This window comes from Acomys russatus, chromosome 32 (genome assembly GCF_903995435.1).
Source record: "Acomys russatus chromosome 32, mAcoRus1.1, whole genome shotgun sequence".
Classification (NCBI taxonomy): Eukaryota; Metazoa; Chordata; class Mammalia; order Rodentia; family Muridae; genus Acomys; species Acomys russatus.
Window position 1 is genome coordinate 23,895,896 of NC_067168.1, and position 12,289 is coordinate 23,908,184.

The following is a 12,289-nucleotide window of genomic DNA, read 5'->3' on the forward strand; positions in this document are numbered from 1 at the left end:
GATGTCACTTCCTAGACAGAGCATACCCATTTAGTCACCAGACTCCTATTGTTCAGTGGTCTATAAATTGATTTGTTTTAATATATGAAAAGCAAAGATCAATAGACTTGCAAGACCACACAACAACAGATACTTTTTACCAAGCTATGAAGGAATTACACTACCTGACTTTTGATACTCACAAAGGCATTAAGGGTTTAACAGGCAGAAAGTTTGCTGCAGGAATAAATGAGCCAACACATAACTGAGAAGAGCAATGTAGTCTGCTCTATGCACAGTACAATGCCAGTACAGTGATTTCATCTTCATCACAACAAAAATTAAGATATATATTTTAAAAACCACATTTTCAAAAGCATATTTTAATTTTCTGAATTTTAATTCAAGTACAAGTTAGCTAGTTAACAAATACAAAATAAATGCACATAATTTGCAGCCATGTACAAAAAAATGCAACAATAGCAATACTCACATGAATGGGCAAAACTCATCAGCTGTTTTAAAGCTGACTGAACTATGAGCGATTGGTATAATTTAATTCACATCCACTGGGGTACATTCAAACAGTTTAACATAACTGATTAGAACTAGATTTTTTAGTTTTGATAGCATAAAAATCAAGGTACAATTAAGGAGAAACAAAGGTGTGGTGGGGAAGGTATATGAGGGGGCAGAAAGCATACTTTATGGTAAAATTGTGTCCTATTTAATTAGACATACCTATCTTCTCAGGAATGTTGAAAGTCATGGTCAGTGAGGATAAACTAGCCGCGCAGCAGCCCCACAGAGGTCCCTAGTCCACTAACAGTTTAGACAGAAGAGCATGTGAACCGAGAAAGGTGTAAGTCCTTAGACAAAGGGGGAGACTCATTCCTAACACTTCAGTTCTTCAAATGGAAATCACTGTTTCACGAAAAGCCAAATGTTTAGTCTTTCCTAAGTGAACATTTATTCTTTTGAACACCCCAAACTGTGCACATTCTAACATGGCAACCACACAGCAGATATCCAGGTTGAGGAGACAAAGGCTGGGCTATGTGACCTAACTATGATGTCATGGTTTCATAATGACAAGCCAGCTTGAGCGCCCTCTAGTGAGTCAGGTTGTCTCTACACAGTTACATAATGAGCACTGGGACAGATTGAGTGAGCATGGAGGGACAGGCAGGTCGCTAATGCCAGCACTTAGTAGGCAGAGGAAGGAAAGGCAGGAGTACAAGGCCATCTTGGGCAACAAGAGACCCATCACTAAAAAAGAAAAAGAGAGGAAAAAACAAAACAAAACAAAACAAAACAAAACCCAAACCCAAACCAAGGACAGAAGTTTGGTGGTAGATCAGTCCCTGGGAATTTAAAGCACTGTGTGTATCCTAACTATAGCCTGGCAATTCATCAACTGGAAGATCTAAGTTTCAAGCGTCTGAGACACAACAGCAGAGCTCTAGCCGCTGCTGTGTGAGGCTTTGCTTCCAGGAGCTACTGCTCCAGCCAAACTGAGTTCAAATTTCTGAGACAACTACAGAAAAAGTATACAAGATCCACACTAACTCTCTAAGACATTTAAAAAGATTACCTGATTGAAAACAAGCTTTTAAAAACCCAATGCTCTGAGCATGCACATCTTTTTAAACACTACAACTGATTTAGGAAAATCTTCAAAGAAATACTTTAGAGACAACTCTAACAACACATGTGATTTTCTTTTTTTGGATTGTCTCTGTCATAAAGTAAAAACTATGGCAGACAGTGCTCAAGTGGAAAAACAAAATGACCTCATTGCTCCTTTCCAACAGCTGCTTTACTAGGAAATACTAAGACTCTAAGCCCTCTTTCCTGCAGACCGCACGCCAACACTGAGAAGCCGAGTACAATGCACTAGAGGTTAGTGTTAGTTGCAAAATACAGAACAGCATGTTCATCCTTGAAGGACACTTATCAGGGATTTGCTATGGCTACATAGGCTGTTCCTTGGCTGCTGGTTTTTGTGTCAGTCTTCTTCATGTGAGATCTGTGTAACACAGGAGAACATGCTCTACATTCAACACAGCCAGCTACTATGGAGCAAAGGTGAAGACAAGAGCAAATGGCGCTGTCAGGCAGTGTCAGTGGCACCTGAAGAGGCCGCACGCTAGCCTGAGACCTTCTCTACAGATTAAGTTAAAGCCCAGGTAGGGATTCATTTTTGGTATGTCCCGTGTAATAAATGTCAAAACTGTTATAATTCCAAAGGTAACAATCTAAACTTGCCTTTGGTCTCCAAATAGATTGGAATATTTTTAATTCCAATTGAGCACCTCAAAAACATCCAGTTACTATTACAAAGTTGATCGATGTGAGAAATTTAAGAGGAAATTAAACTTCATTGGTGACAGCAGAGAAAGCTTTCAATGGCATACGGCTGTTCCATAATATTGTGGCATTACACAGTACACTGCATACTTAAAACACTGTAAGATCTCCAAAACATACCTAAAATCCAGGAAATATTATGAACACTGCTTCTGCCTAATACATAACAATGTTAAAAAAATTAACATGAATTCTCTCCTAATTCTTAACCCCTCAAAAGGCCACAAAGTGCATTTGCAAAGTCACTCTAAAGAGAAAGCCATTGCACACAATGTAAAGTTAAGGTACACTGATGAGTTCCACAGTGGAATTTAACTGGAGAAGTCTTATACACCAGTATAGCAACTTCCATAGGAAAAGCTATAGTATTGCAGCAAACATCTTTATAATGGCCATATATAATATATTTAAGTATTCAAAAAAGTGTAGCTGACTTATTAGCAAAATTTAAAAACTATCTTGTTAACACAATGAACTAAGATTAGCCCAACTCTATGATACAGCATTCAAGAAACGAGGACAGAATAACATTTCTCCAATGCAGCACACTCAGTCACAGGTCTTTGCCAACTAAGATTTGCTGTATCTGATAGCTGAAGGCTTCTTTTTGTAGTATTTATATTGTCCTAAATACTAGTATCACTTCAAGGAACCTATAAAAGACAAAACTGAAAATTATCATTTTCTCTACCAACCAATAACCTATACAGATGTGGAAATAATTCAAAGGTTAAAATTCTTAATATGAAAATAAGTAGAAGAAAATTCAAGTCATTAGCTTTTCTACTTTTAAAGTAAATAATACATAGGTATGAGACCATGATAATCAAATTATAGCTCCTAGATTACAGGATCAAAACTGCATTAATTCATTTCTCACATAATTGGAAGTTATAAGGAGTCACGGAATCAGTATCCACTAGCTCACTATATAGTCCCAAACCATTAGCCATGTGCATCTGATATGTTAATTTAGAGTCCACATTATGATAGATCTTTTAGCTGTAACCAAAATATTTTAATGCTGAAAATATATAAAGTATTTAGATGCTATTTCACTGGTTGTCAAACTATAGTGATTGACACTGTGCCAGGCAGGCCCTCTTGGAGAAATGGTATTAAGGATCTACCTACTGTTATTTTAGAGAATCACAGGAGATATCAAGTTAGACATCTGTGGAAAAACACAGTACAGTATATACTTAGGGATGATTTTGTTTCAAATGCCCCCCCCCCAAAAAAAAAAAAGAGAGAGAGAGAGAGAGCTCATTGAATTAACACTATATTCTGAATGCCATAAATCTATAAAACAAAACCATAGCTGGTGATTGATGGCAGAGAAAATGGCAATTTTGAGAAACGAATGCTTTTCAATGCATTCTCTTAGAGGTGGCCCAGGGTTTTGTCACTGAAAGATGAATGTGGTACCTTACTTCCTACAACCAAACTTCCACTCAGCCATTGTAGTTACATGCTTCCAAACTACTGCCTTCTGTCCACCTTGCTGGCTTCAAGCTTCCATGGTCCACTGTGATCTGATCCTCCTGCTCTGAAGCATGGCCACCCTGATGCTATCCGTTGAGCAGGTAGACCACCAGTTCATAGGTGGCCATCATAATGGCTGTGTTTGGAATCTGCCTCACCAGATGAGTTGTTAGACCACGGTAAAGGGAGCCATAACCTTCTTCTTGAACAATCAAAGACAGTGTCTGAAAAAAAGATCTGTATTTTGTTCCTTCTTCACGAAGTCTTGTTCTTACAACTTCTGTTTAGGAAAAAAAAAAGAAGAATCATTTGACTGCTGTCTTTCCACTCCCCTCATACTGAGCACACACCCAATCTGTGCCTCTATAAACTCATGATAGTTATTCAACGTATAGGTCACTGGAACCAGTCAAATTACATAAACACCAAACTAAAGTATAAAATAAATACAGCATGATGAGCAAATAATATTCATAAATGTAGTAAAGATGAATACAGGATATATTAAAAACAATTTTTTGGAGGACATGCTGAATGTACCAACGTGAAATAACTTTAAGATTGCTTGGATCCTTGCAACTTAAAGACTTTAAATTTGGGATTCATTTATGATATACCCTTGGGCAAATTATAATTTTTAACATTTCTTCTTGTTACCCATTTGAAAATGACAGCATGCCTTGACTAACAATATTAAGAACAGCACCTCACTAGATGGCAATTTTCTTATTACCCAGCCACACTCTTACCATGTGGATACGCGATGGTTGTGGCACAGGTTTTGGAGGTGGCAGCAGCTAGCATCATTCTCACAAAATCTGATGCTTCTTTCACAGACTCTTCATCACTTTCCATCATAGATGCAGTCTTACATTCCAGTAGTTTTTGCTTTATACTTTCATAAATCACGAAGTGGATAACTGTCTCTGATATGCCGGCATATGAGGCAGACATGCCTCTATAAAATCCTCTCAGTCCATCTGTCTGATATACCTTACGAACACATTCAAAAGCACCCATTTGCTTTTCCCCACGACTTCTGCAAGGCATAAAGGGAAAAATATTAAGTACTAGAAGATATTTTTTAATCAAAGTTAACAAAATATACTTTTTTTATTTAAAAAAGGTTTTCCGAGACAAGGTTTCTCTGTGTTGCCTTGACTGTCCTGGACTCACTTTGTAGACCAGGCTGGCCTCAAACTCACAGAGATCCTCCTGCCTCTGCCTCCCGAGTGCTGGGATTAAAGGCGTGCACTACCATGCCTGGCCCAAAATATACTTTTAAAAACATGGCAGTCTACTAAACATGGTCTTTAGTCAACTCAATAAGATGTCGAAGTATGCACTCATTAGATTTCTTCTCCTTTCTCTTACATTTGTCCTATCAGATGGATATCATATTATCATCTTACCAAACACACTACAGTAACTCTGCAGCTTCGTGTGCTCTGCAAGGGGGTCAGGCGGGAGGAAACACTTCGCTCACTCTTCTAGGGAACTCCATGCCATGCTTAGTGTTGACCAAGGAAGACTCAAAAATAGCAAACACTCAAACTCTTATGTTGTGATCATTCCAGTCCTAATCAGGCTAAATTTCCTTTGCATGTATTACAATACATACATATGAAAACGATGAGGGCTGGCACGGCGGCACACATCTTTAGTCCTAAAACTCTGGGAAGCAGAGGCCAATGGATCTTTCTGGGTTTGAAGCTAGCTTGGTCACATAGTTAGTTCCAGGCATGCCAGAGCTACATAATGGAGAGCCTGTCTCAAAAAACAAACTAACAACCCCCGCCCCTCAAACAAAAACAAAAAAGGGGAGGTGTTCTGACACTGCACCTTAAAGTGAGGAGTATAACTGGGTTTTTTACAATTTCACATAGGTCCATCCAAAAAGTTACCAGATAAATGTAAACCATATTCCCTATGTAGTGATCTTGCGGTAGCCTGATAAATGATGACTCAGTCCTCACACTCACAAAGTAACTACTTGGTATCTTTCCTAACATGATCTCCTTTACTGTCACTTTAAGGGTACTGCAGTTATTCCTAAAGGCACAGAATCTACTCTTTCACAAATATATAACTTGGTCAAAATACTTCTGTAATATATAACTGTGGTAGTTTTACAGTAATATAAAGTCACACTTTAAAAAACATTGGCTAAGCCAGGCGAGGTGGCACACACCTTTAATCCCAGCACTCGGGAGGCTAGTGAGATGGCTCAGCAGTTAAGAGCACTGGCTGCTTTTCCAGAGGTTCTGAGTTCAATTCCCAGTAACCACATGGTGCCTCACAACCATCTATAAAAGGATCTGATACCCTCTCCTGGCATGTGGGTGTATATACAGACAAAGCGCATGCGCGCACACTCACACACACACCACACCCCCCACACAAAAGAATAAGTTTATCTTAAGCTGAGTGTGTTGGCTCACTTTCAAGAACAATACTTGGGAAGCTGAGGAAAGATATCACCACACATTTGGGAGCAGCCTATGGTCCTCCTGGGCTACAGAAAGACTATGTCTCAGAACCAAACCAACCAAATAAAAACATACCTTGCATCAAGCTGTAACCGAGTCTTTATAAGCCAAATGGGGTTCGTTGCAGTGATTGCAGTAAAACCTAAACAAATATATTTAAAATCAATGTCAGCAGACAGGAGTCACACTATTCACACACAGTATGAATATGTCTACAAATGTTGAAACTATTAACTGAAATAAGCTTTACACTTGTCATTTTATGTCCAGATACCACGAACACCTGTTCTGGCCTTCCTAGATGGTATTCTTTCAGGGATAGACTCTCCCTCACCTCAGCTGTTCTCCTGACCTACATGAAAACAGGTGCTCTCTACTCTGTAATCCGAGTTTACAAACAGAAATTGTGTGTATTCAAGAGCTAAAAAGCATGCATTCTAAAACAGCTGCCCTGCGGTGAGTTCCATCACCCACCATACATTCAAAAGGAATTCTACATAAATAGTACCACATACTATATTTTGGTCTGTGGCCCAGAAGTTTTTGTTTTTTAAAATAAGTACTAGCATAGAGGTAAAGTTTCTGTTAGGGTTAATACATGAGGTCTTCTTGTAATTCAATTTAACAAATAAAAACTCTTCAAGTCCCAAAAGCTACAAATGGGAATTTCCCTCTCGTTTTTACAGACAGAAGAAAGTCAGGGTAGAAGGCAGCTCTCCCTCACAAGTGTTCAAGTGTCACCTAGTAACTACTACCACAGAGCAGCAGTCCCCTGGTGGGGTGGCTCAGTTTCAGACAGTAAACTAGAGTTTCTGGTGCAATGCATTCTTTTTACTTGGTATCTTCCTACTTTTTTTTTTTTTTTTTTTTTTTTTAAAGAAAAACAGCATAGAAAATGCAATCTTAATGACAGGAATTTATAAGATGTTTCGTCTATACAAAACAGGGCATTTATTTTGCTTTTACATTTAAGATCAGTAATATAAACTTCACAGAATTACATTTATTCATACTGGCTTTTAAACTTCACTGAAAACTTACACAGAGAAGTAAGGAACTTAGTTATTTTAATATCCTCTATCAAACACTACTAGGTCAAACAGGTTTTTAGGAAGAACATACTCTACTCAGTACATTTACTATGAACAAAAGTGCTGTGATGTATTTAATACTACATTAAAAGTTATTAGAGTCAATCATAAACTTTTCTTGGCTTTTAAAGCTACTACATAAGTCAAATGCTTTTACTCAACTGTTTTCAAAGCCTCATAATGTTCTTTCCTACTCTATAATATCAGGTAAGTAACTTACTCAAGTTTTACTTCTTTTATGCCCTGTATTAACACTGGAAATAGCTGCATGTCACACAAAGGGGTATCCCAATTAAAGCTATTTATTAGCAAGATAAAGTGTGGTTTATTAACTTTTAAGTAATTTTGTGACTAGTTTCTGCTTTTCTTAAGTGTTTTAATACTACACAGAGGAATGAGACCAGTAGCTTTGGCAGCATTTGCTGGTAATAACAATTTAGAACGTGAAGCAGACTGTCACAGAGCATCCTTTAAATAAGAGGTTCTTCTTAAGAGTTTATTCTTGGTGAAAGAAAAGACTGACTATTAGACTAGTTTACATATTTGTCTTAAATGCTTAGTCTCAGAATAAACATACATTGTTATTTTCTTCTTTTGAACCCCACTTTTCTAAATGGGAAAGTTAAACTCAACATATTTTATATATTAGCAGACATCAATACAGGACAGACCACCAACTAAATGACTCCTTGTTTCTAAAGACTGAAACCAGGGCCTCAAGGCTGCTAAACAGTCATCTAACTAAAAAGCCACACCACAACCCCAAATCTTATTTGTTAAACAAAAATTACAATTCCTAAATATTTATGTTGGCTAGATATCTATACAGCAAGATTAAGGGTTTCTATGTAAAAACGTGGGGAGCAGCATAAATCCACAATGTTATTCATAATGACTTTAATTATTTCTAGGAAAAAACACCTGCCTTCTTATAAAACGTAACTTAAAAGGCATAAAGTGGAAAATCTCTCTTAAGCTAAAAATAAAGCTATTCAATTAAAAAATTTTATTCAACTTAATATTTTCAAAAGATTACCACCATGTTTAACATTAAAATAAAACTTCAAGATTCTGCCCACAATTGCTTTCCAAATCACAAAATCCCTCACTTTAAGAAAAGGACTACCACATATCAAAATATTTTAAAATATTACTCAGAATACAAAATTTTAATACTCAAATGGTAACTTTAATATCTCTCTATAAATAAACAATGTCAGAAAGCAAACAACAGGTATTTCTCACTTAACTAAAGTTCATTTCCAGACACAGTATGTGACGGGCTGACATTAAAATGCAGGTAAGCAGGAGAGTGTGTCCTGTGATTGGCATTACTGTAAGCCTTGCTCACTGTGACTGTTCTGGCTTAATTCTCCTAGTAACTGGCACTGCTGAGTGTAATAGACAGGTAGCTAATCAGCAAATTACTTACTGGCTGGATAAAAATTTAGGCATTATCTATAGGTTTTTGGCAGTTGGTCCTTTAAAATGGGGGGAAAAAAAGGCCAACTGGTTCTTAAGTTCCACAATTACTTTCTCTTAACCAAAAAACAGTAGCAAACAGACATTATTAAGCTAATTAAATATGGAAAAATAACCTATTAACCCAGGAAATAAAACAAGTGGAATAAAATAAAATTTTACTATTAACAAAATTATGTGGTGAGGCAGTTTGTGGTTAACCACAACTAAACGTCATCTTGCTCCATTTATGACAGCAAACACAAATGTTGGCATAGTGATACTGAAGGTTAGAAATTGCCGATCACTTTTTATTGTGCGTTTTAGTTTTGTTACATTACGTAATGTATTCAGAACACCAATAAAGCATGACAACAAACTGGGAAGTATAATGAAGAAGTCACTTAAAGATTAAGAATCTCTATTGTTCCAGAATCAGTTAAATAAAGCAAAGTGCCAATATAGGCATTGAGTTAGTAGTGTCAATCTTATTGAAAAACTTTAGAAAAACTTAAATGCAAATTTAAGTTGTTCATCAAATAGAACTCCACCTGCTTATATAAGTCAATTAAAAACATAATCCCACCTAAAGAAACTCGCTGAAAATGTTTAAGTGAGTGATACCTGCAGTGTTGCATTTCAGTACTTACTTCAATTAAATTCTGAAAGCATACACAACCTCCTAAGAGTATTGAAACTATTTTAAAATTTATATCTAGCTAAGACCACATTCACCATAGCCTGTACTTCTCAGAAAGTAGGCGTTAGTCTTTTCAAAAGAGCAGTAAGCAAGCACCAATGGACTAGAGTGGAAAGCACGGTATTAGACTCTAAACATCAGCTAAGCAAAGACAGAAGACAGCAACTATTATTTAACAGCTGCAGGGCAGCATATTAAAACTACAACCTCTCTAATGTATTAACATATACTGTTGTTATTCTGTGGAGGTCAAGGCTATTACGGCCACCGGAAGACCTCAGGTTTACATTACATGGTAACTGAAAAGTAGACCATTCTTCCTTCTAGAAGGACAACAAAGGGATAAGGTTAAATCTTTATGAATTACTCAGCAATGCACACAAATTCATGTCCCGCCTTCTACTCATCCATAGCTACATCCCAGGGTGTGTTTCTTAAACTAGAGGCTGCAAGAGATGCTCAGATCAGTACTCACGAGGTTTAAGTTAGTCCATATTTCTACAGGAAGTGACCTGCGGATGGGGAGCATGAGATGACACGATCTCACTCTTTTCTCGGGAGAAATGTACAGTAAATGCCTAAAATAGACACAGGCTTTTCTGTATCATAACAACAAGCAGCGACCTCATCAGATACACGTGTACAAACTGAATCCCACTGAAGGATTTAATAAATATTTACTGTGAGATCTGTTTTTTTTTTTTAAATTTTAAAGTTAAGAGAATATCAGAATGTGCCTTGTGTTTTATTATAAAAGTGCAGAGTACTGACAATCCCACCATCTTCAGCAGATTCAGAGTCCAAATACTTACCTAAAAGACGACCAATTTTGTTCTAAAGAAAAAATGCTAACCTTGTCAAGGGAAAAGCTAAAAAAAAAAAATTATTAGAAGGGATTCTATGTCCCATTTCCTACGACTATTAGCTACCATGAAAAGAGCTACAAACACTTTAATCTGTTCTTTAATAATCAGATTATCTAGTAATTAAAATAAACAAACAAACAGAGCCCCATCAGAATACTGAAGTCTGGAACTTTTTGTAACTAATAAAGTACACATTGCTAACAGTGGTACCTGTCACCTTTGACTCTAGCAGTAATACTGCACATCCATACTTATGGAATATTTTGGATTATTTGTATTAATTCTTGTGTTCTACAAAACAGAAAACAGGAAAAATGTTCACAAATAAGCATACAAAGCAGCTGTCCAACCATGCATTTGGCTGAATACTGTTAAGGTAAACTTTAAGGAGTAAAAAACACCTAACCTTATATTTAAACAATGAAGTTAAAATCACAGAAAAATAGACCTTGAAAAAAAATGGGTTCTTGAAAACAAACAAAAAAATGTATTCTGTAAGCAAATACTACTCACTAGGGATACTGATAACACTAAATGATTATATTTATTGATACATTAGAAATTTCATACTAACTATAGGAATAAACATAATAAAAAATTGAGGTAAATTTAAAAACTGGAAATTATTGTAAAGAAAGAAGAAACAATACAATTTTTGGTATGGTGCCATGGTGTACTCAGAAGGCTACTCAAAATTATTTCAATAAATCAGACATAAAACAGATACCCCTAAACAGTTAGTTCAAAAGTGGTATGTAAGGGGAAAGGATCGGTAAAACACAGAAACGATCAGCATTACTGGATTAAATATCTTTGTCATTGGAAATGGTTCAGCAAACAAAAACATAAGGTGTGGCCACTTGTATGTAACAGCAAACAAATGAAGACTGTCTTTAAATGCACCTTGAACTAAGCTTTAAGGTTTGAATCACGTGCTTCAGCTGATTTGGACAACATACAAAATGAGACTGAAGAGAGGCTGCATGTGCTGACTGATATGCCAGATCCCCGAGGCAACAGGCTAGCTGCCTCATTTAATGCATTTTTGCTACTAAGGTGACACAGTTAGCATTTTTTTGTTTAAACAGCCAGTTAAAATCTTTTTAATGTGATTTGTCTTGAAGTATTTTGTACCTCTAAATTATTCTTTAATGTCCAAAAATATGACCCAGAAGAAAAGTCTGAACAATCTGGTGGGGGTTATTTTTAAGGACAAATGGGGCAAAAGGCTACCTTAATCAATCTGTACTGGGCCATTCTGTTTCACCAGCCATATAACTACACAGAAGAACTGCAAATGTTAATGCTAACAAACAGTGCAAGGAAATGCTGAAGGCATAATTTTCAGGACAACGTAACTGCAAATAAGTGAAAAAAATGTTTTCAAATTATGCAGTAAGCACACAGTATAGTAATGTCTGAATATGAATGCTTATCAAATTTTCAAAACTTAAGGAACTCAAGTTGGGAAACAGTATTAATGAAGATGTTACACATTTGAGAAAAAAATTTACAAGTTTTACTAAATTACTTTACAATGTAATTTAAAAACAGTAATAAGTTTTGGTGAGATATCCTGATAAGACGTTCCAGTAAGACTTTAGAAACTTTGAACCTCTAAAATTATAATACTGAATCCATGATACACTGTCAACTTTAAAATGACTGCCTATCTAGTTTCTTGATTTCAATTTTTTAATGTAACATTAACATTTCTTTTTAATTTTCTGGAGTTAGAGACAAATAACCCACTGCCCCAAAACCAAAATGCTGAAGTCTAGAAATGCATTATTAACCTAGTGTAATGACTACTGGGTTTATAACTACTTGGCCCAACTTTCACCTATA

The 12,289-nt window shown here is 36.3% G+C and overlaps 1 protein-coding gene across 1 annotated transcript in view; it reads right to left on the reverse strand.

Annotated features, from left to right (window-relative positions):
* Window positions 1-3,588: 3,588 nt before the first annotated feature.
* Slc25a36 (solute carrier family 25 member 36) overlaps window positions 3,589-12,289 on the reverse strand; it is a 30,830-nt gene continuing 22,129 nt past the window's right edge. The window contains exons 5-7 of the mRNA XM_051140770.1: window positions 6,399-6,465; window positions 4,584-4,873; window positions 3,589-4,114 (exon numbers count right to left, since the gene is read on the reverse strand). Of these exons, the coding sequence (XP_050996727.1) occupies window positions 3,921-4,114; window positions 4,584-4,873; window positions 6,399-6,465 (551 nt within the window). The 3' untranslated portion in view covers window positions 3,589-3,920. The remainder of the gene's footprint in view (window positions 4,115-4,583; window positions 4,874-6,398; window positions 6,466-12,289) is intronic.